The 19,874-nt window shown below is 44.9% G+C and overlaps 1 protein-coding gene across 7 annotated transcripts in view; it reads left to right on the forward strand.

Annotated features, from left to right (window-relative positions):
• HIVEP1 (HIVEP zinc finger 1) overlaps window positions 1–19,874 on the forward strand; it is a 221,581-nt gene that overhangs the window by 64,747 nt on the left and 136,960 nt on the right. For 2 of the 7 annotated variants that reach the window (XM_021937002.2, XM_021937004.2), the window contains exons 1-2: window positions 1,824–1,938; window positions 8,618–8,760. In XM_021937002.2, coding sequence (XP_021792694.2) covers window positions 8,721–8,760 — 40 coding nt within the window. In that variant the 5' untranslated portion in view covers window positions 1,824–1,938; window positions 8,618–8,720. Of the gene's footprint in view, window positions 1–955; window positions 1,939–5,005; window positions 5,128–5,178; window positions 5,648–5,742; window positions 5,872–8,617; window positions 8,761–19,874 lie in introns of those variants that run through there. The other 5 variants (XM_031666913.1, XM_031666914.1, XM_031666915.1 and 2 more) reach the window with 4 other exon arrangements.

Genomic DNA, 19,874 nt, shown 5'->3' on the forward strand with positions numbered 1-19,874 from the left:
CTGTTGATTACTACCACTACCATTATTACAACTGCTAATGTTACTGCGGTTTTTGTAACCAGCCTCCGTATCGATCCTAAATCCATCAGTAACAATAACTGTCCTTAAAAAGACCATTCTCAGGCCAGATGTCTCCAAACGGCTACCAACTGTTTGTAATATCATGTCTTAATTCAGCTCTTCTCTGGTTGCCTGTTGCCTGCCCATTCTATCTTCCTAGTTCATTACCAGAGAACCCATCCTTCCCATTGGCCCTGGGGCAATCCAGGTGTACACCTCTCATCTGAGTGTGTGTGTATATATATATATATATATATTTTTTTTTTTGAGACGGAGTCTGGCTCTGTCGCCTAGGCTGGAGTGCAGTGGCGCGATCTCGGCTCACTGCAAGCTCTGCCTGCCGGGTTCACGCCATTCTCCTGCCTCAGCCTCCGAGTAGCTGGGACTACAGGCGTCCGCCACCACGCCTGGCTAATTTTTGTATTTTTAGTAGAGACGGGGTTTCACCATGTTATCCAGGATGGTCTCGATTCCTGACCTTGTGATCCGCCCGCCTCGGCCTCCCAAAGTGCTGGGATTACAGGTGTGAGCCTCCGCGCCCGGCCCTAAGTATAATTATTAATACCTTCCCTTTCACTCTCAAAAGTGTCGTGGTGTGGGTGTTACTTGTTTCCCATTTGCTTAGACGTTCTGCTCTCGGTGGAAAAACCATCACACACAAGTTCACTTGCTCTCACCTTCCAGTTATTTCCCTCCTCTAGAATGCTGTACTTCCACCACTGCCAAATCGTGAACTTTCTCTCCTTCAATATCCCACTGAGAACTCACCCTCAGGATGGGACTCTGCTCACCCTGTCCTCTACTCAAGCGGAAGCCTCTCAGCGATCATGTAAATAACTGTACAACTTTCATTGGCTCTGTTTATAAGCCTCTTATATCTTTTATTTCCCTCTAGGTATTTTTCCATGTGTTTATCCTGTCTCCATTAATTTGTAATCTCCCAGAGGGCAAGGCCTGAACACAAGCTTCTGTTGGTGTAAAGTGGAGGCACAGGTAAGCCTGCTTGCTAGACACTGCCATCCTTCTTTATGACTAATCTGTTAAAAAAAAAAAAAAATCCTTTGTAGTGCTTTGTTAGTGATGGTCCCGAGACTGCTAACCTAATGAAAAACTATATCCAGTGTCTGCTAGTGTCCAAACAAGAGAAAATCAACAGTTACAAGCTTTCCATAATGTGAGGGGAAAGGTGTGCGGATATTTTGACCCATAAGGGAATTTATGGTGTATGTGAAGCATGTTATAGAATTTGTTGCTTTTAGAGGTTTATTCTTGTCTCTTCAAGGCTGCAGGACTGTCTCAGAAGGGAGATAATATTTACCTTCCAAACTGAGATCTAAAACCCGAACAAAGCCTCAGGAAACATACTCCACCACCATCTTACAAGTTTGTGCTACGGGTGGAGGGAAAATGAATCTAATGTAGGAGGCCTCCCTCTGTGCGTCTAACAGGAAAGACCACATGGTGTAAGTCTCCAGGATCACTAGAGGGGTATTGTTCATTTCAGTCCAGGTAGCAACGGGAAGCCCGTGCAGATGTTCCTCTTTCATTGCGGGGCTAAGGAGTGTGGGTCCTTTGCCGCGACTACCTGCTTGCCTCTCTCAGAACCTGCATATGAAGTGCGGAAGATCTGTCTATCTTCTCAGCGGCGCAGAGCCCAAGGTAGAAACCGATGGAGGCGGTGCACTAGATAACATCAAAGCCCCGGGCAGGGGCCAGAAAGGGGGGCACAGGCAGCCCGGGGAATGAAGCGCCTCCCTCTAGCATTTCCTCTCACGCCCACTTGCAACCTAGGAGGCTTTTGGTTTCTGCTTTTGTTGTTTTTAAAATTAAAAGTTAAACCCAGGAAGCTTTGGATCAGACTTTTGCGTTGCAGTTCGGGTAAGTTTTTCTCTCGGTTCTTTTGTCTAACGCCTGGCTTGGGAAGAACCTGGGCGTGGGGCAGAGTTGGCAGGGCGTGCGGGGAAGGTTTTGTCGCCGGATCGTCCAGAGGAGGAGGGGATTCGGCCGGTGGACGGGAAAGCCCAGCACGCGCGGAGGGCGGAGGGCGGAGGGCCGAGGGGAGGGACGGGCGGCGTGACCCGGCGGCCGGCGGGGAGGAACCTCCGGGATCTCCGCGTGGCGGTGGCGGTGGCGGCAGCGCTGCCGGGCCGCGCGCTGGGCGGAGGGCCGGGGCCGCGGGGCCGCGCCAGGGGGGAGCCTGAGCCGGGCCAGGCCGGGCGGCCGCGTGGGAACCGGAGCCGTGGACGCAGCGGCGGGGGCGGGCAGGGTGGCGCGGGCCCAGTGGACGCGGGGCCGGGGTGGACTTTGTGCCCTCTCCAAACTGTTCGCCAAGGAAAACGTGTGTTGAGCTTTTCAGTGACACTGTCCTCCCTCGAACCCCACTTTCCCGAAGGGGGGCTCCAGAAGCATTCACGCGGCCGGTGGGGATGGAGCCATAGAGAAATGGTTCCCTTGGAGCCCCCTCTTTTTGGGGGGCAGAGAATGGTCACTCGCTCCCCCATTGTCCTAGGATTTTTGACAGTTGAAACTGCAGTTTACCATTCACATTCATCCTCTACATTCACCCTCTGCTTCATTTTTTTTTCCCACGCTCTGTTTATTTGATACATTTTGAGAAAATATATTGGATTTGCCACAAAACAAGCCTAAAGAAGCTACTTTATAGTATAGCCAGATTTCCCTGCATCCTGATATCTAGGAAGAAGTGAAGGCAGAATTAGGAAAACAACTGCATTTAGAAAATTCAAAAACTTACTAGGAAACTATTCTGTATTGTATATATTTCAAATAAAAGTTTAATATCTGTTTGCTGCTCAAGGAAATAGTTGAAATGTCAAAATTTACCTATTATAATTCAAAATTGCATGGATGTTTTGTTGGAAAGTTCGTAGTAATGCTGAATCCTACATAAACATTGTGTTGACAGTATGTTGTGCTCAACAATTCTTGGGTTAAACGTTATTCATTCAGTTAGCATTTTTCACTTCCGAAGTGATACAAACTCCACTCATTATCAAATTACCTTACTCCTGACAGATTAATAGCTATACGTTCACAGTTAAACGCATGTTTATTTTTTGATTCAAATAACCCAGTTGGGAAGTTACATTATATACTTTTTTGGTGATTGCAACCTATTGGATATCGTTTCATTTCACAAAAGAGAGATGGTTATATCACAGTGAAAATAAAAATTGCATTATTTCATTGTAGGGTTAGCATTAGTATGCTAGACATAATTGTACATGTACACAGTTGGATGATCTTTGCTTTTATAACCAAATTTACTTTGTAGTAGGCATATTTCTCCCTTTACATGATATTATTTTTGGCTACACACTCGCCATTACTGAGTATTCCATTTTTAATCATTCCCATTCTGGTGGTTTGAGCTTTTCTTAGCTCAAATGAGCCAGAGGTACGATTTCCTCAGGGGAATTTTAGGGGTCAACTCTAGCAGGAAAAACCTAGACGTCGTTATGGAAGCCCACGGGAACAAAACAATTCAAGTTTGCACAGATGGCCAGCTGTCTTAGTGGGTGTATGGTCGTTTAGCATTTTTATTCCTTAAAAGGGGAAAACAGTTTAGTTTCATCAGGGATTTTTTTTTTTTTTTTTTCATCAGTTTTGTTTCACCTTATTCCTCTCAAGTTTGAGGTGGCCCGTTAAACCAGCCACTTTTGCCTGCTTCTTGAGGTGGACGTGTTGAATTTCTGTGCCCCAAACTGCGAACGTTCTTTAGGTCCAACCCTGAAAACCTTCTTCGTAACCCCGGTTCAGCCCCTCTTCACTGCTTTGCCATGGATTTCCACTCCTTGCTTCCTCTACTGCTTTCTAGCAGCCGGGGTCACACCCTGGTTCATGCTAATTACTCCCTCTTCCCCTTTCACGCTCTCCCCTGCGTCCCTGGAGCCCACGTCCGACGACCAGCCCCGCACCCCCTTTTCTGTCCCCGAAGTCCCCTCCCGGGTCGGCCCTATAAGCTGTCAGGCTGTCAGGCAGGGGTTAATTGCGCTCGCAGCTTCGGCACTGGGAAGCACCAGCGGGGCTTTGGAGCGGCCTCTGGAATAACCTTGGCTTTCCTCGCTCTTTTAATAGAACATCCGCCACCAAAAAGTGGTTTCAGTTCAGGGTTAATAATATGTCCCCTTCCACTCTCCAAACCAACACCCCGCCCCCCTCCTTTTTTTTAAAAGTTGTTTTTCAAAGTTAATGAGTTTCAAGTTTCACAATGACTTTCCCCTTCCTTCTACGCGTTGCTGAGGAAACCCCCTTGGGGTCCCCCCCGCCCCTGAGCCTCCCCCTCCCCCATTCGGCCCGGGCGAGGGGCGGGGCCGGGAGACCCCATGACGTCAGCGGCCGGCCCACATCCTGCTGTAGAAAGTAAAGAGACGGTAAAGAGAAACTACGGCCCCGCCCGCCCCGCCCCTCTTCCCGGACCAACCGCCCCCAACTGAGCGACCCGGCCAGGCCTTCCCGGGACCGCGTGACTGGCCGGGTCCGCCCCTCCGCCCCCGCCGGGTGCTGGCTCCCCAGGCGTCGCGACCCCTGGCTCCCGCCCCCCGCGTCCCTAACCCCGCCCCCCCCCCCCCGGGCCGCGCTGCCACCTCCTCCCGCTCCCCCCTCCCGTCCCTGCGGCGGCTCGGCCGGGCGGGGCGGGGAGGGGCGAAGCGGCGGGTGGGTGGCGGGGCCGGCGCGGTCTGGGGCCCGCCCTGCCGGGGAGACCCGGGGCACTGGCTCCGGGTTCGTGCCGGGCCGGGCGCCCATCCTGCCCCTACCTCCGGGCAGAGCTGGCGGCCGCGCCGGCCCAGCTGGGCCCCGGCGCCTGGGCGTCCCCCCGCCCCTCGCCCCGGCCTCAACCCCAGCCACCACGGGGACGCCCCCTCCCCCGCCCGCGCGTCGCCGCCCGCGGCCTCCCCTCCTCCCGCCCCCGGGGATCCCCTGCCGCCCCGCCCACCCGCGGGAAAGCCTCCGACCTTCGCCCTGCCTCCCCCGCGCCGCCGGGCCAGCGTTCCTCCCGCCGGCCCCAAAGACGCTAAACGTGCCCTACTCTGCCCTGGGGGAGAGGTAAAGCCCGCGCCCGTCTTCCCGGCCCCGGGCCCCGCGGCCCCAGGGTCTGCCTGCCCGCCTTGCCGCGGCGCGCGCCCCCCAGCCCGGCTGCCCGGCTCCCTGGCGGCCGCGATCATGCCGTGGCTTGGGGCGCCGGCGAGCTTCGCCGCCTCCTCCGCCCGGCGGCTGCGGCCCCCGCCCGCGCGCCCCGCGCTCCCCCCCCGCCCCCCGGCCCGCTCCCCTGTTTAATATTTCAGCGCTGGGTGGTGTGAGCGCCAGTCGCCGGCCTTCAGCGTGGCGGCTGCTGGGCGGCGGCGGGGTGGCGGACGGAGCGGGGGACCCGGGAGCGGCGGCCGCCGGAGGAGGTTATGTTTGTGTTTGGGGTTGTCAAGTGAAGGAGGGATCCCAGGCGCCGCCGCCGCCGCCGCCGCCGCCGCGCGGGGGTCGCGGAGATCCCGAGCCGCGGCCGCCGCCATCAGCAGCGCAGCTCCAGGGCCGGCTGCAGCGGCAGCGGCTCCGCCGGGCGTCCTGGCAGCAGGTTCGGCGCGGGCTCCGCGGCGGGGGCGCTGCAGCTGGGGAGGGCGGCGGGGCGGAGCGGGGAGGGGGGCAGGAGCACATCCCCTCGGCGGGCGGGGGGCGTGCGGGCGCGCGTGTGTGTGTGTGTGTGCGTGTGTGTGCAACCGCCGACCTTGCAGAGGGGATGGCTGCGTGCGGGAGACACTTGGCACTTCTGGGCGCCCTCGCCCCGCGCGAGCCGAGCAGGTACAGAGGGACCCAGCCTCCCCAGCCGCCTTCCAGCCGCAGACGCATTTTGCAAGAGGGGTGGGGGGTGAGGGAGACCAGGCCTCGGCATCCCAACCTCCCGGCTTTGTGGCTTTCTTTCCCTTTCGTTCTTTGCTCTAAGTGCCTGTTTACTCCCGGCCACCTGGGTAGTTTCTTTCCGGGTTGGGAGTGCGCGCCTGCAGCAGTTGGGAACGGGGCGGTGGGTTGGGGCGCGGGTCGGCTCGGGCTCGCCTTGGGGTCGGGCTCGGGAAGGAGTTGCTGGCTGGAGAGGGGAGGGGGCGGCGGCGGCGCTGGCGGCGAGGAGGAGTCTCAGGGCTGCCGCGCTCGCCTCATCTCGTCCTCCTCCTCCTCCTCAGCTCTCTGCATCCACTCCAGGCTCCTTCCTGAGCTGGCACTTCCATTCCCCCCTCCTCCTGGCATGCGAAGCGCTTTGTTCAGTGCAGCGTTGCAGAGGGGTTTTCCCAGGCTCCGCCCTCCACATTCATTCATGTTTTTTCTCCTTGCAACTGTCTTTACGCTTTTTGATCGTGTCATGTTTTTGCTCCATGTAGAATTTAATTCTTTCCCTTAAAGGAACGGTTTATCACTCGTCCTAGTCGCTACAATGCTGCTGTCTTTAGAAATATCCACTTACCCCCACAAGGATTTAAACAGGGGATGGACAGCTAGGGACAGTGGGTAGGCGGTGAACGGGGTAGCAGAAAGCCTTTACGGACAGGGAATGTGCATATTTTACATTTATGCTCCGGATCCCATGGGATCACATGATTGGATTACAGTCAGAGTTCACGCTTTAAAAACTTCCAAATATCGTTACCATTTAAAAGCTTTAAGTTTAATAAGGAACGTATTAAGCATTCATACAATTTATTTGGTACAGATGCATATCAATTCTTTATTGAATCAGAACCTTCCTGAATTAGATAGTGGATGTTTCTTTGGTGCAAGGAGTTGAGAAACCATATCTTTTATAGATCACTTAGCACAATGCTAGATGAAATAGTTAGACCATCATTTTTTGTATTATTTTCCCATGTGGTTAAAAATTGCAAATAATATTGTGCTGAGCTGACATACAGCCAGATCAGGGATAAAATACTGAAGTTAATTGTAACGTTCTTTACCTTCTATTTCTTTGCTATAATGAAACCATAAATTTCTAAAACCTTATACTGGGATGTTAGATGCATTTCTTCCCATATAGGCTTTCTTAGGGAGAATTAATAGTTCAGCGTTTTTGTGTGACAGGCAAAGCGTCTACAGTGTTTAGTTTAGTCCTTATAACAACCTTCTGAGGTGGATAGTATTTCCTAGTTTTACATTTGGGAAATCTGATCTTCAGAGAGGTTAAGTAACCTGAACAAGGCCACACAGTAAGGGGTAAAGCCTGGCTTTGAACCCACTCTGGTTTGACACCAAGATAAGTAGTCATGACTTGCTGTGCCTCTTGAAAGAAATCCTGAAAGTAGATGTTATCAGCTCCACGAAAGAAATAAGCACTGGATATAACTGAGTCATGTAGTACCACATTCTTTAGTTGCTGATCTTGGACAAATTACTTATCCTCCTATTTTTTTTTTAATCTGTAAAATGAGTAAATGATAGCTACGTTCCTAGTTAACAGATTAAATTAGGGAATGTGTAGAAAGTACATAAGCACATAGTAGGTGCTCATAAGTGTTCTCTTGTACAGTGCCACATATAACAAAAGCTTTAAGCCCTACTGTTCTATTCTTGTGTCTTTGCTTAATGACTAAACATTGTTTCATGTTTAACAGTGACAGTAGGCTTTGCTTATCAGTTTTCTTGCAGTAAGTTAAAATTTCAGCTTTAAGATCCTTGAGAATCTTGTGGAAGAATCTGAGGTGGCTGATTTGGGGAGATGGGTGATCCTGTTTTGGGTCATTCTTGTCTTGGCCTATTGTATTTCAGATCACTGTGTTTTAAAATGTGTAAGTCAGGACAGGCTAGGTTATGCTGCAGTAACAAATAACTCTCAAACCTCACTTAAGCAAACAAGAAAGTGTTTCTGGCATATGCTGTGCAATCACATGGGTTAGCTAGAGCTTGACTTTGTGGTGGTGTCAGATTTGCTGTCTGGAGCAGTCCTGATCCCATGGCAGCGAGAGAAGAACTCTGGAGGATCATGCTGTGATAATAACTAAATGCTCCAGCCTGAAAGTGAAGTCTCATCCACTCACAGGTCGTTAGCTACAGTTCCACACACGTTCCTGGGAAACACAGTGAGGCAGAAAGTGTGGTCCTACCATGAACCTAGAGGTCTTGAATAACTGGAGCAGCCACAGTAGGAACCCCTTGTATTAACTGAGTTAACTAAAACAAGATGAACAAGACATTGTCCCTGCCCCTGTGAATGGGCAGATTTACTATGTATGCATAACATAATCCTTTTGTAGCCTGATGTGATACTTTACTTGTTCCTGGTATTGTCGTTTTAAAACACAAAGTGAGTTTTTCTACTCTTGTGGGATAAAGATACTGTGATTTTTTTCTGTTTTCTTAATGAGAAGTCCCAGATATTGACAAAATGATCTCTGTTTAATTAAAAGTTAGTGAGTAATCTTTTGCAGTGGTGCCCAGCTTGGTTACTTTTTCTTGAGTTTAGGTTTGTGCCCTGCTAGGCAATAACTTTTAAAGTATCTTTCTCTTCTGAGGTAGTAAAATGTGCTTCTTTGTTTTTTTTTTTTTCTTTTTCTTTTTTTAGCACATGGATTAATTGATGTATGTTGAGTTTATGGAGCTGCCTTTTGGTGACTTGCTTTATCTAGAGTTTTTAAGAAGAAAAAGAAACCCCTGATTCAAAGAAGATGCCTCGAACTAAACAGATTCATCCCAGAAATCTAAGAGGTAAGGCTTTGCATTAAGTAGAAGTAAGGCTTGCCGTAAATCTTTTAGTAAAGTATCTCTTTGTTGACGGGATTGGCAGTTTGTTAGATGTTGACCCTGCCTGGTGGCGAGCTCTGTTTCTCTTGTTCATTTCCACATGAACAATTCCACATGAAGTCCTGCACAATTCCTGTCTCTCAGGAGATACGTAATAAATATCTGTTGAATGAATTAATTGAATTTGATGAAATTACAGTCCTTCCTTCCAGACCATTAGATGGGGTATTAAAGGCTGAAAGTTGCTGTTTGTTGATGGGAACCATATTTGGGTCAAGGAATCTGAAATGAATGGTTAAATATTCTTTTCCAACTGGATCATTATGAATTTTATGTTTTTTTTCCATTCCCCCTCCATAGTTCTTTTGAGGTTTATTTTTGTACTGCTCCATCAGTTAGATTAACAAGATAAGAAGTGAAGAGAATTGTAGGCATTCACTCAGACCGTTACTTGCAGAAGCCAGAGGCAAATTAAGTTATTTTCCACAAAGAAGCAATGGCTCAGAAATGTGTATATGATAACACATTTCACATAGAGAGAGAAAAGTGTGTGTTTTCCCCCAACTGCAAATACTTTTAATAGTAGAAAAGTAAGTGTATTCTTGCTTATTGTTTAAAAAGATTTGTATTGTTCTCATGTGTTTTATCAATGGTGAATAGCAATTATCTTTTATATTAAACTTCAGGAGATAAGCAGGTAGTAGTGTTAAAAAAAGAGCTATTAAAGCAAATAATTCCAAACTGAGTATGGTATTTTATGAAATATTTATCATTACAGAAAAAAAAAATTCTGAAGTATATGTAGGGGGAAAAGTGACTTAAAAATCAAATAGATTAATTTGAAATGTTTCTTGGTAAAATCAACTTGACTAGTTACCATAAGGTGATCTTTGAAAATGTAGTCAATTTTATGGCCTCTGTGAATCTGGAAATAGTACTTGTTTCCTGTCTAGAAATCTCTGTTGCCTCAGGCGGGTGCCTCAGCCCAAGTTCAAACTGATGATTATAGTAACCAGTGTTCAATGAGGTGGAGATTTACATGAGAACATTAAGTGTAGTCTATGGAAATCAGATTTTTTACAGTCATATAGAAAACGTTGAAAATTGAATGTGTGTTTGCCTATCTCCATCACTAGAATCTGAACTCTCCAGAGACTCACTCTCATTTATTACTGTAGGAAAAGCCTCCAGACCCAAGGGTGCCAGCTGAGGTGAGCATTTGGAAACATGGGCCCTGCTTTATCTGTCCAGGGAGGGCACCCTGTTCTAGTTTGCACAAGTGCAGCATATAGGCAAGCAGCAGCCCTAGCCCAGCACAGTTTCTGGCAGCTAATGGCAGCCCAAATGTTTGTTGAAGGAAGGAGTACATGATTGATCTTAAGGTGTTATTTATTAGGTCATAAATATTAAACATTTTTCATATTTAAAATATATATTTATAACATTCTAAATAAAATGACTATCCTGAGAAATGCAGATTTGCAGGCCATAGGCCCTTTTCCTTTCTGTATCAAATAAATGTACAACTCAGCACATGTTTGTTACCACCTTCATGTACTTCATGTTCCTGTGATAGCAATAAAATGATGATAAAACACAGATCCCAAAAGGAGTGTGGAGAGGTGATAGGGAAACACATAACTATATACTGTGGCGAGAAATGAACACTAGGAAGATTCCACAGAGGTAGGGAGTCATCATTTTGTCTCCATTGTAGGGGACGCAGTTCGGAGTCAAGCAGAATGATGATTTAGGGAAGGAAAGTTAACACCTGGATTTGGTTCTTAAGGCTGGGAAATTATCTGCGAAGCTGACGAGGCAAAGTGAGTGCATTTCATCCTGGGTTAGGAGCTTGTGAAGTAACTTGGGGACTCTGAGCAACTTTAAATTGTTCTCCATTTCTACAGCACGAGAAGTTCTATTCAGGAGAGACAAGAGGGCAACAGAGAGGCAGGAGACTGGAGTCAGGAAGAATCAGGAGGAATCAGATCAGGAAAGGCCCTCAGATTTGAGCCTGCATTTCATATGTAGAGTTAAAAGTTTTCATAAGAAAACTTGCTTCTTTCCTGAAATTAAGATATTTTTAGAGTTTTCAAGGAGAACTTGAAATAAATTTGTCTAACTTGTCTGTGAGAGTCTAGAAAGTTGCTTGACTAAGGTAGTTAAGAACTCTCAGCCACTAAAGAAAAGATTGAAATAGATTAGCCCTAGTAAGCATAGTCAAGCCACTTCAGTGGGACTTCTGATGGGGAAGGGGACGACTTCAGGGAAGAGGCGGCTTCTGAGCCAGTGTAGCTCACTCAGCAGTGGGGAACGGGAGTGAAACTCGAGGTGCCCCTGGGAAACCCTGAGTAAGCAAAGTGACAGAGGGGATGGTGCTAAGCGGTGACACACAGAAACTTGGGGCTTTCCTTCTCACAATGTCTGTGAGGACCCTGGGAGTGATGTGGGGGTTAGAGTAAGCAGGTAACTGTCAGCTACTGAGATTAATTTTTGAGCGTGTCTTTAATATCTCATTGTGACAGTTTGGAATATCAGCTTTGCTGTGCCCTACCTGTGATCCACTGCTTTGCTTTACTAGAAGACATCTCTAATGCGATGAGATAAGAAATGAGGGGAGAGGAAATTGGGAGACCAGAAGAGCAGTCACAGCCCTGCTTGTCCCTGTTGTTTCTACTGTTAGCTCAGGAGTTTTCAGGAAACCCATCGCCTCTTTTTCGGCTTCCTGGGGGGACTAGTCTGAAATACTTGTCTTGTGCTTGGTAATTAAGTCAGTATTAAAAGACAGATACCTTATACTTTCTCAAATTATATTTTTCTTATGCTTCCATGGCAGTTTCACCTCTTAGAATGTAATCTTTCTTTGATTTATTCTTGGTTCTTCTGCTGGGACAGATATATCCCTAGGGATGTGCAAAGCCACAGGGTAACATGTATCTTTCAGGAATGTGAATTTTACTTGGGGGAAAAATACGTATACTTGTCTGTGTGTGCACACATATACACATATTAAAGTATTAGACAAGCGTCAAAATGTGCAATACCAGGATCTATCGTGGAAGAGTATAGAAAGTTTGCATGGATTTGAAAATTAGGCCTGCACAGACTGCTTTCATAAGGAGATAGAGTGTATACTTTTTTGCTCCTAGAGGTTCTTTCGTAGAAAAAGCATAAGAAGAATTGTTAGGTTAAGGGCAGGAAACAAATTGGGGACATAAATGAGACAGTGTCTGACTTGATGGGTGATCTGTATACTGTGTAGGACTGTGGTTTTGTTGAATTCAGTCTCTTCACCCTTGGCCCAGCGTTAAACCAGATAGAATCAGTTCTCCATGCCTGTTTCCCAACGGCCTGTGCAGTTTTCACACTGACCTATCCCTTGTGAGGTTGAAGAATTTTGAAAGAGCATGAGAGAAGCACTTGGTGTTCAGAAGAAAGGCTTAGCATGTTGTCCTAGGTTCGGTGGAGAAGGGTCACTGGACTGCACGAGGTGGCTCCTCCGCGTGGTCTTGGTGAGTTGACAGCAGGGCAGCGCTGTGTCGCCAGCCATCATTCCTTACTCATCGCCGCTCTGCGGAGGGGTTGTGGTTGTCTCCACCACCTTCTCAGGTCTTCGCTTGGACTCTTGGGTAACGTGGAATGGAGGAGTTGGTGGCTTGCAGGGGGTTCCATGCCACTTCTGTCGTGATAAAGGGCTCTGTTTGTGTTTTGCCACCCATTATCATGAATATGTTTTCAAAGCTTTGAAAAAAAGGAAAAGAGGCGTTACTTATTTTAGTTGTGTTTGGGCCTAGGGTTTCAAAGCTTCATTTCCTTTAAGATTGAAAGTCAGTGTGGAAAATACTAAGTATTAACCTTTTGCAAAACATGTTTTGAAAATTGGTGTAGCTGTTTTTCATTTTTATTGGTTGAGTTCATTTGGCTCTGAACACCCTGCAAAACATGAGAACTCTTTTCTGGTCTGAGAACCAGAATTTTTTTTTTTTTTTTTGAGACGGAGTCTCACTCTGTCACCCAGGCTGGAGTGCAGTGGTGCGATCTCGGCTCATTGCAAGCTCCACCTCCCGGGTTCACGTCCTTCTCCTGCCTCAGCCTCCTGAGCAGCTGGGACTGCAGGTGCCTGCCACCTTGCCCGGCTAATTTTTTTGTATTTTAGCAGAGACAGAGTTTCGCCATGTTGGCCAGGCTGATCTCAAAACTTCTAACCTCAGGTGATCCGCCCGCCTCAAAGTGCTGGGATTACAGGAGTGAGCCACCACACCCGGCCCAGATTCCTTAAAATGTGAGAAGTAGCACTGAGGAATGTGATCAGATGATGGCCTTGATTGACACATAGGGTCGCTTTCCACCGTTGGCCTTCTTATTCTCCACGGCATCTTGTGCATAGTCATTTGCCATTTCAGGAGCTCAGTGTGCAAATCCAGTATTTCTGTGCTTGGTCATCTTTCTGGAAGGTACCTCTTTTCCTTTTCCATTTCTACTATTTTCTTACTCTGTATGGGAGATGTCTCTGCTAAAGATTTCACCTCTTCTTTGAGTTTTTTTACTTATTTTCTGTTCTCTTGTCAGATACCCTCCTCCCCTCCACAGACGTGCCTTGGGTCTCCTTTGCTTGTGTCCACATGTGCCTTCTTGTACTTACGATATTACATCATAATCATTCTTCTCCAGGTCTCTTATCTTAGCAGGATTATAATATGTCAGAAGAGACCATTTTGGTCATCTGTGTGCAACAGAAGAATATTTGGTCGTGTTAACTTTTTGTTTTTGAGATGGAGTTTCTCTCTTGTTGTCCAGGCTAGAGTGCAATGGCACTATCTTGCCTCACTGCAACCTCCGCCTCCAGGGTTCAAGCAATTCTCCTGCCTCAGCCTCCTGAGTAGCTGTGATTACAGGCATGTGCCACCATGCCCGGCTAATTTTGTATATTTAGTAGAGACAGGGTTTCACCATGTTGGCCAGGCTGGTCTTGAACTCGTGACCTCAAGTGATCCACCCGCCTTGGCCTCCCAAAGTGCTAGGCTTATAGGCTTGAGCCACTTTGCCTGGCCTCGTTGTATTAACTTTTTAGCAAACTAGAAGGTTGAGATGATTTATACTCAGGGAGTTTGTTTACATTTTTGAACCTCAAGTAGGAAATGCTTCTTCCAATATTTGGTAGCTTCTGATTAAAAACTTGTGATAATTTTAATTGCCTGAACAGATAAACCAGGTGGTTACTGTTAACATTTCTTTTATATGAAATTTTACTTCATGTACAAGATTTTTATAGTTTATCCCTTTGGTACATTTAATTACTGTAAAGGTAAAGAGTTTGGCCTCATGCAGTCACTGACTTGCTATGTGGTTGGTTTCCTTGTGTGTCAAATGGAGATAATGTGTGAAGATGAGATGATACGGCAAATGTAAGCATTTGCCACAGTGCCTGACACAGGGTACACACTCAATCCAGAGAGCTACTGCTTTCTATGAAAAACTGGTTTATGTCAGACTCCTGGGTTACATATGCTTTATAAACACAGGAAACAGGAATATCTACATAAAATCTGTAAATGCATTTTAGGCTGCTCATGTCTTCAGTGTTGATTCCTGACATGTCCCATTCTTGTTCTGACTACTCAAAGGTTGGGATCTGGGGGAGAGAGGTCAGCGCAGAAAATAATTTGGGAATATTCTTACCCAATGTGCTGCTCCCTCCATTTTTCCACTTAAACTCATTCAAGCCTTGCCTCGTTTTTTGACAGTGTTAGATGAGGTTAAACAGAATATTTGTCTTCATTGAGTTCTCAAGAAACAGGTTCTGAGGGCTTCTATTTTACTGTAGAACTCTTTTAAAAAATGTCGGTATCACAGATCACGCGGGATTGAAGTGAAGTGCTCTCCTTAGGTTCCGAGATGGCAGCCATCTCCCTGTCCCCTACTCCGCTTCTCTGTGACACAAGAGAAGCCCAGCCGGGGTTTCAGAATTAATCTGATTAAGATGAATGTTTTCATTTGCTATCAATTGTGGGCCTACTCCAGTGGTTGTTTTACAAAGTCTACTACCATGAATAAAATCTTATGTTTACTTGTTATGTAGGGATTATGTTGTTGAGCTTATAAGTGGAGTAGGTTTAATTTTGATGATTTTCAGATGGAATTCCAGCTGTTTAAGCGTCGTTTTTCACATTTGAATGTTAGGTCAGCAGTTCCATGCTGACAGCCTTAAGATTTGAGAAATCAAAAATCTTGTAGTGGAAACAACCCCATGGCTTATTTCAAAAACAAAAACAAAAGAAATTCTCTATACTGTAGCAAGAAAGGAAGTAAGTAATAATTTAAAACATAGTTTTTGTTAATATGGGTGGAAAAGTTATTAGGAGCTATCATGTAAATGGCTGACATTATTTAGTTTGAGCAGGATAAAAATGTGAAAATGGAGTTAACATAGCAAGCCTCCTTTTTTTTTGCAGATAATTATTTTTCAGCTCATGTGGAGAGCTTATTTGATGCTTTCTGAATGCTTATTAACATTAGCCAAATGCTTGTTTCTTTTTAAAAGCAAATACAGAATGTAATAATATGATTAACCAGAGTAATGATTTTATTTTAGAATATCTTTGTACAAAATATGTTCTGATGAGGTACAATCTTATCTTACTATAGAATAGAAAAATACATAAGTTGTGTAAAATCTCCTATCATAGAAAAACATTCTTAAGCTTCACATTTAAAATGGTGATAATTTGAGCAAGTCTGGGCTAAAGTTGACTCTTGTATTATGCAGAAAAATATTTTATGAATAAATTAAGGGCTTTACTTTTTCATTTGCATATTTAACTCTTTAAAAACATTTTCGCAGTACTCTTCTGCATATTAATACTATGCTCATTACAGGTGATGCTATTATACTGTTAACCATTGTTCACTGTAGCACAAAAACTTATAAACAAATAGAGACCTTTCTTCTCAGTGCTCAAGTCATTCTTTGAGAAAGAAGCTCTTTTTGATCATGAGGCTGTAGGCTTACGTTTGGTACAAAGTTGCGCTGATTTTGATTTTGTTTTTTTTTTTTTTTTTACAATTTTAATGAGAAGTTGTCAGAAGGTTTTTAGAAATTTTCTATGATGAATTTTGTTCTAGAAAATATTCTAAGGCTGTGCTGTGATGCAAAAGTACTGAAAAACTAGAAAGTGATAACAAAATGGTTGACTACCATGTAATTAGATAGCAGTCCCTAAGTATGAAATGGAACCATATCGTTTAAGAGTTACACCTACTTGGCTGGGTGCGGTGGCTCATGCCTATAATCCCAGCATTTTGGGAGGCCAAGGCGGGTGGATCACGAGGTCAGGAGATCGAGACCATCCTGACTAACACGGTGTAACCCCGTCTCTACTAAAAAAAATACAAAAAATTAGCCGGGCGAGATGGCGGGCACCTGTAGTCCCAGCTACTCGGGAGGCTGAGGCAGGAGAATGGCGTGAACCCGGGAGGCAGAGCTTGCAGTGAGCAGAGACCGTGCGCCACTTCACTCTAACCTGGGCAACAGAGCGAGACTCCGTCTCAAAAAAAAAAGAGTTACATCTATTTAATAATACAAAGCTTGATTTTTATGGTCCTTATGTGTTTCTGTCCATAGAATTTCTGTGTGCCTGTGTGACTAGAGTATGAATTTAACCAAACATACTTATTATTTTGTACTTTGAAGTGTGCTTACGTATGTTTATCTTCAAACTCTTTCAGATTTGCCGGTGAAGAAAAAGATAGGGTGAGCATACAACTGCTTAATAGTTATAGTATCCAGATGGAAATAGGTTAAATATACAATTAGGGTGGTATTTGATAGTTTAAAGATAAAGAAAAAAATAAACTGAGCTGATACACCGGGACTTGGAAAGTGGTTGGTTAAGCCATGCCAGGAGTGAACCAAGGCGCTTCCTTATGTTGCTGGGTTCTTGTGCGCCTCTCTGAGAGAATTACACATATTTTACGGCAGGAAGGATGGACCTTGCAGGTCATTGAGTTCAGCCTCCTCATTGTGCAGATGGGAAGGCCCAGTGGCAAGGGGGAGGTGGTTTTATATGGGTCTTACGATGATAAAAAGAGCAAACCTTACCACAGGTCTCTGCTAGGCTCTGTTCAGAGGGCTTTTCATGTTTTCTCATTTGATTCCTACAGCTACCTGAGACAGGTACTTTTATGATTCCCATTTTATAGGTGTGGGAATGAGGCACAGAAAGATTGCTGTTTGCCCAGTGTCACACAGCTAGGAGTCTGGAGTGCTTTTGCTCCTAACCATCATGCTTATACTTGCTGATGTTGATAGTAGAAAGTTCTTTCCTGATTAGTAAGAGTTTGGAAATGCTCTCCATCCCAGTTAACTTGCTAAGCACAGCACACAGAGCTGAGGTTATTCAGGAGGTCAGAATTCGAAGGATTTTTTTTTTTCTTAAGCCTTTAATTGTTCAGAATCTATTTCAAGTTGTATATGTATATATTACTCCAAGTTAGATTTGGTATCACATACAGTTTAGGGAATTTCCAGGCTCTTCAAGAGAGAAAGAATAGTTGTCTCATCCAAGACGTTTGCTTACATGATTTTCTTAGTTATATGGTTAGAAGTAGAAATGTTTTACTTAAAACATTTTACTTAAAATGGAGAATGGCAGTGTGGGAATCTCCGCCTAACAGTTGAAGTTTCGGACATGAAGGCTTAGAAAATATTTCTGGGGAAACTAACGTGAAAACATTAAAATTCTAAGCAAAATATAGAAGATAACATTCTATAATTTGTCTTCATGTGGTAGGTACGGTAGAATATAGAGAAAGCATGCTATTTTAGATGTATGGGCACTCTTCTTCCACATTGCAGGCAAAGGGCAAATAACCACTTTTGGCCAAGCTCGGTGGCTCATGCCTGTAATCCCAGCACTTTGAGAGGCCAGAGCAGGTGGATCACCTGAGGTCAGGAGTTCAAGACCAGCCTGGCCAACATGGTGAAACCCTGTCCCTACTAAAAATAAAAAAATTAGCTGGGTTGGGTGGCAGGTGCCTCTCATCCCAGCTACTTGGGAGGCTTGAGCCTGGGAGGCAGACGTTGCAGTGAGCTGAGACCACACCATTGCACTCCAGCTTGGGCAACAAGAGTGAAACCCCATCTCAAAACAAAAAAAAAAAAAAAAAAAAAAAAAGGAACCATTTTTAAGGGATCAGAGTTAGAGAATTCTATTTGTCTTCTGGGAGCGGTGAAAATACTAGTAGGCTATGCCTACACAAAAAACCTTGTACCTGTTCTCTTAAGAGTTTTTAATACATTGCGTCTCCACACACAGGAAAATAAAAGATCTAAGAGCAACATAAAGGAACAAATATAATTTCAGGTTAGTATATGCAGTATGGAATTCCCCAAGGGAAAGTGGAGCAAAAAATAATTGAAGTGGAGTAAAGCAATGAGGAAATACCTCGCGGAGGAGTCAACTTTCTTCTCAACGAAAACCTGAATGAGGAGGAGTTTTGAGATGGGTTTTTAAAGACAGGAAGGATATATTGGCAGAGAAAATAAGTTGTTTTTAGACTTTGGTAGAAGAATGAACGGGGAAGAAATTATGCAGAAGTGATTGTTGGTTTAGTTTGCTTAGATAGAGTGGATTTCCCAGTGAACCTGAAGCTCTAAGGAAGCAAAGAGGAAAGGAAACTTATTAGATTTCATGTGTTTGGTTTCTGTTTATGGTATTTATAAAATTACCAGGTCAAGGTCTTTTATACTGCCAGGTGGGTCATAAGGTCATAAGTATTTAAAGAAGATGGTTCAGTGGCTTGGCAGCATCTTTTATGTTAACGTTAAAAAACAGCCTTCACCCAAGGGCAGTATGATTTGTTGACAACCAGGAAACCAGGTAACAGGTTAAAAGAATGCTTTTTCCTATTTCAGAAGATCATCGTGTATATGAATAAACCAGCAAAAGAATAATATGGCTTTGAGCAAATATCTTTAGTTTCTTCTTAGAGAACAAGGTGGGCAGGGGTTGGTAGGGGTGATGTTGGTCTACAATTTACTTTTTAGTTGTAAATGGCTGTTATTCTAGGGGTCAGTAAATCCTGACTAAATCCAATCTTCCACCTGTTTTTGTAAATACAGTTTTATTGAAACATAGCCATGTCCATTTATTTACATACTGACCATGGCTGCTTTCATGCAACAATGGCAGAGTTAAGTGGCTGCTTGTGGTCACGAAGCCTGAAATATTTACTATTTAATGCTTTACAGAAAAGTTTGCCGAATCCTGTCTGGGAAATAGAGGAGAGTTAACACATTTATTTATAAACCCTTTTCTGGTTGGGAATAAATGAGAATGCTTTGTCTTTCTGTAAAGGATTGCTGTAGGAATGAATTACTATAGGGGAACCTAGGTGTACTTAGCTTTAGTTAGTACGTGAGGGTCCGCTGCCTGCCAAGCATAAGGGAATTCACATTTGTTTGGGAAGGAGTCCATTTACTTGTGGTTTTAAAAATGAAAGGAAAGCCTTAGAGGTTGAGTTAGTCTTGCCAGAAATATTTAATTCTTGATTTTTTGATACCAAGGTCATGGGTCTCAACCCAAAAGGGTTAGATTGTTAGGGAGCCAACTGTTCAGTCAGGTAGAGTACTCTCCTTTTTTAAATTGTACTGTCTCCATCTAGTCACCTTTGTATTTAACTCAACTTGGTAGAAAACTACTGCAGGCAATCCATTTCCAATGCCGTACATCAAACGTCTTGGGAAGGACTGTTCCTCAGCAAAATAGAACTGTCTTTGAGAGGAGCGCCTTCTGACAAATGAGCCCTACAAGGAAGGTCTTCCCCTGTGAGTGGAGTGCCAGGTCTTGAGAATGGGACCAGGTCATCTGAGTGATTGATAATTGCTGCCAGCACATTAAGCATTATAATTTGTACTTCGGTTGTGGGAAACATGTTTAAACATCCAATACGTTTGAATTCTCAGTAGTCCCTACAACACTTTCTGTAATATCCTAATAATTCTTTGTTTCTGGTGGTTTTGGGGTACTGAGATGAGAGTAGGTAAATGATATTTTTGTGTTATGGTTTTGTTTTAATTT

The sequence above is a fragment of the Papio anubis genome, chromosome 6 (genome assembly GCF_008728515.1).
Source record: "Papio anubis isolate 15944 chromosome 6, Panubis1.0, whole genome shotgun sequence".
In the NCBI taxonomy this organism is placed as follows: Eukaryota; Metazoa; Chordata; class Mammalia; order Primates; family Cercopithecidae; genus Papio; species Papio anubis.